Source organism: Leishmania donovani, chromosome 23, assembly GCF_000227135.1.
Source record: "Leishmania donovani BPK282A1 complete genome, chromosome 23".
NCBI classification, from domain to species: Eukaryota; Euglenozoa; class Kinetoplastea; order Trypanosomatida; family Trypanosomatidae; genus Leishmania; species Leishmania donovani.
Genome location: NC_018250.1, coordinates 634283 through 636782, shown reverse-complemented (window position 1 = coordinate 636782; position 2500 = coordinate 634283). Strand labels below are relative to the sequence as shown.

General features: G+C 60.7%; 1 protein-coding gene across 1 annotated transcript in view; it reads right to left on the bottom strand.

Annotated features, from left to right (window-relative positions):
* LDBPK_231570 (dynein heavy chain, putative) overlaps nt 1-2500 on the bottom strand; it is a gene marked incomplete at both ends in the record, with an annotated part of 14274 nt that overhangs the window by 7274 nt on the left and 4500 nt on the right. Inside the window, one exon of the mRNA XM_003861002.1 lies at nt 1-2500. This exon is cut by the window's left edge and continues 7274 nt beyond it; it is cut by the window's right edge and continues 4500 nt beyond it. Coding sequence (XP_003861050.1) covers nt 1-2500 — 2500 coding nt within the window.

Genomic DNA, 2500 nt, shown 5'->3' with positions numbered 1-2500 from the left:
TGATGATGTGCTCGCTTACCTGCAGCTTCTCCGCCTCCAACTCATCGACTGTCGCCGCCCGCAGCTCTTCCAGCCCAGCCCCTTGAGGCGACACACCCGGAAACAAGTCGCCGAGCATGCTGAGAAACAGCGGCACGTCCTCCTTCACAAACTTGGGCAAGTTCATGTCCTTCATGGCCTTGAGGCAGAGCTGCTGCTCCGTGCCCGGGAAGTTCTCGCGCTTCAAGTTACCGGCCTGCACCAGCACCGCCTTGATGTTGCGTAGGGAGAAGTCGTAGTGGTCCTGCTTCGACAGCTGCTTTTCCATCAGCTCATAGAGGATGGACACCTTCTTCGACAACGACTCCGACTCCTCGAAGCCCTCCGATAGCAGCGTGATCTCGCAGATGAGCGTAAAGTCCGGCACCATCATCGAAATGGGCCGGAGCAGTGCCTTGAGGTTGTCCGGCAGTTCAGAGCGGCCGGCGTAGCCGGGGTTCATGGTGACGAAGAGGCCACAGTTCACGTTCAGCGGGATCTCCGTTCCTTCGAAGAGGAAGTGGCGTTTCTGCTCTGACACGGCCGACAAGATGGACATGATCTGCTGCGCTACGACCGAGAGCACCTCCACCTCGATACGGTTGAACTCATCGAAGCAGGACCACGCGCCAGTTTGCGCAATGCCGCTCAGCATGCGGCCGACAGAGCGGTAGTCGAGGCCGTCGGAGCAGTTGAAGACCATCACGTACTTGCCAATCGCCTTGCCCAAGTCCTTCACCGTCTCCGTCTTGCCCGTGCCGGCCGGGCCCTGCGGCAGTCCACCACGGAACAGCTGCAGGGCCGTTGTCAGCGTCATGTAGGCACGATCGGTCAGCCCCGTCACTACGAGACGGCCGCTGTTGCCAAGGTACTCGTAGTCGTACCGCACCACCGCGCTGGTCTGACGTACCACGCACGTTGGCTCGCCGGAGCCTGCAGTGATGACGGCGCTGGCGTCGCTCATGCCCGCTTCGCTCGCGACTTCACTGGTCGACCCTGCGTTCTCCTGGTAGAAGCGCAGCTGCCGTGTCCACTCAAAGTCCTCCAGCAAGTGCACGCGGTGGGCAAGGAGGTGGCGCAGGATGTCGCGAGAGTGCACCTCGATGGTGACAAGCGCCACGAGCTTGTTGCGCTGCAGCCGCGACTGCGGCTGGCGTACCATCTGGCAGTATTTTCGGATGAGACTCTTCCACTTCTTGTACACCTTGTAGAGCGGTGAGGGCTTTCGGCGGGAGAGGCTGAGGCCGTTTTGGTGCAGGTCGCCGTACTCCGCGATGGCGACCTCGGTCTGGAAGGTCCAGTTCATGCATGCAGCCGTGATGAGCGCCTGCCCTTCATGCTGCTCCACCCACTGTCGAAGCTTGTCGCGGTTGATGGGCCGCCGCGGGATGTAAACGTTGTCCTGCAGGTCTTTCAGAGTTGTGTTCAGGCACGACTTTATCGTATCGCGCATCTTGACCTCGACGCGGTGCAGCCAAACCTCCACAGGCAGGCCGTCCACCTGCAGCGGCGGGCTGAACGGCACCACCTCACCATCGACGGCTGACATGCCCCCGGCAAAGATGCGGTTGTTGCGACCCTCCTTCAGCGCCAGCCGGTAGAGCCCCTCGAAGCACTTGCGCAGGTGCGGCTGCACCTTCTCCGGGTCCTTGGTGTGCCCGAGGATCTCCAGTAGGTCGTCGTTGGAGAGAAAGTAAAAGCGCGGGAAGCAGCGGCGGCGGTCCTCCAGAAATCCCTCCAGGCTGCGCTGGATCAGCTCGAGGTCAGAGTTCATGCTGTTCAGCTGCTCCAGCAAGTTGTCACGGCGCGTGCTGCGGACCACGTTCGCGTCACTGACAAGGCGGGTGATGATGGAGAGCCAATGCGCGTGAATGGAGTCAAACTTCTTCGACTCGGCCACGAGCTTGCGCTTGATATCCTCACTGCCAATGAAGATGCTCTCGAGGTACATCCACTTGGTCTGTACCGAGAGTAGCCCTTCGATCGTATCCGCCACCTGCGACAAGTGCTTCTCCCACATCACCACGCGCGGGCGGAAGCTGTCGACGAAGCGGGACATCTTCATCGAGCTCAGCATCATGAGGTGCTCCGTCAGGGCTGTGTTGATGTCCTCGACGGCGGCGATCTTGTGGTAGCCCTGGTGTGGCTCAATCGTGAAGCACGTCTCCTCCCAGACAAGCGCGATTTTCTCGAGGTCTGTCTCGATCTTCAGCTCCTCGCGGGCGGCGATGGCCATGTTGCTGATGAACTCCGCCTGCACCTCCACATGCGCCTCCATCAGCCGCTGCAGGCAGAACGACGTCTCATCCTCCAGCTCAAAAGCCGTATCCAGCTGCACCTTGAGCTGCTCCCAGTGACGGGGGCGGATGGCTGGCGTGCGCAAGTCGTCGATGATTGGCAGGATCTTCTTGATGAGGTCAATGTCGTCCTTCAGCCGCAGCCACACGTCCATCTGCTCCATCTCCTTGCGCAGCTGCAGAGC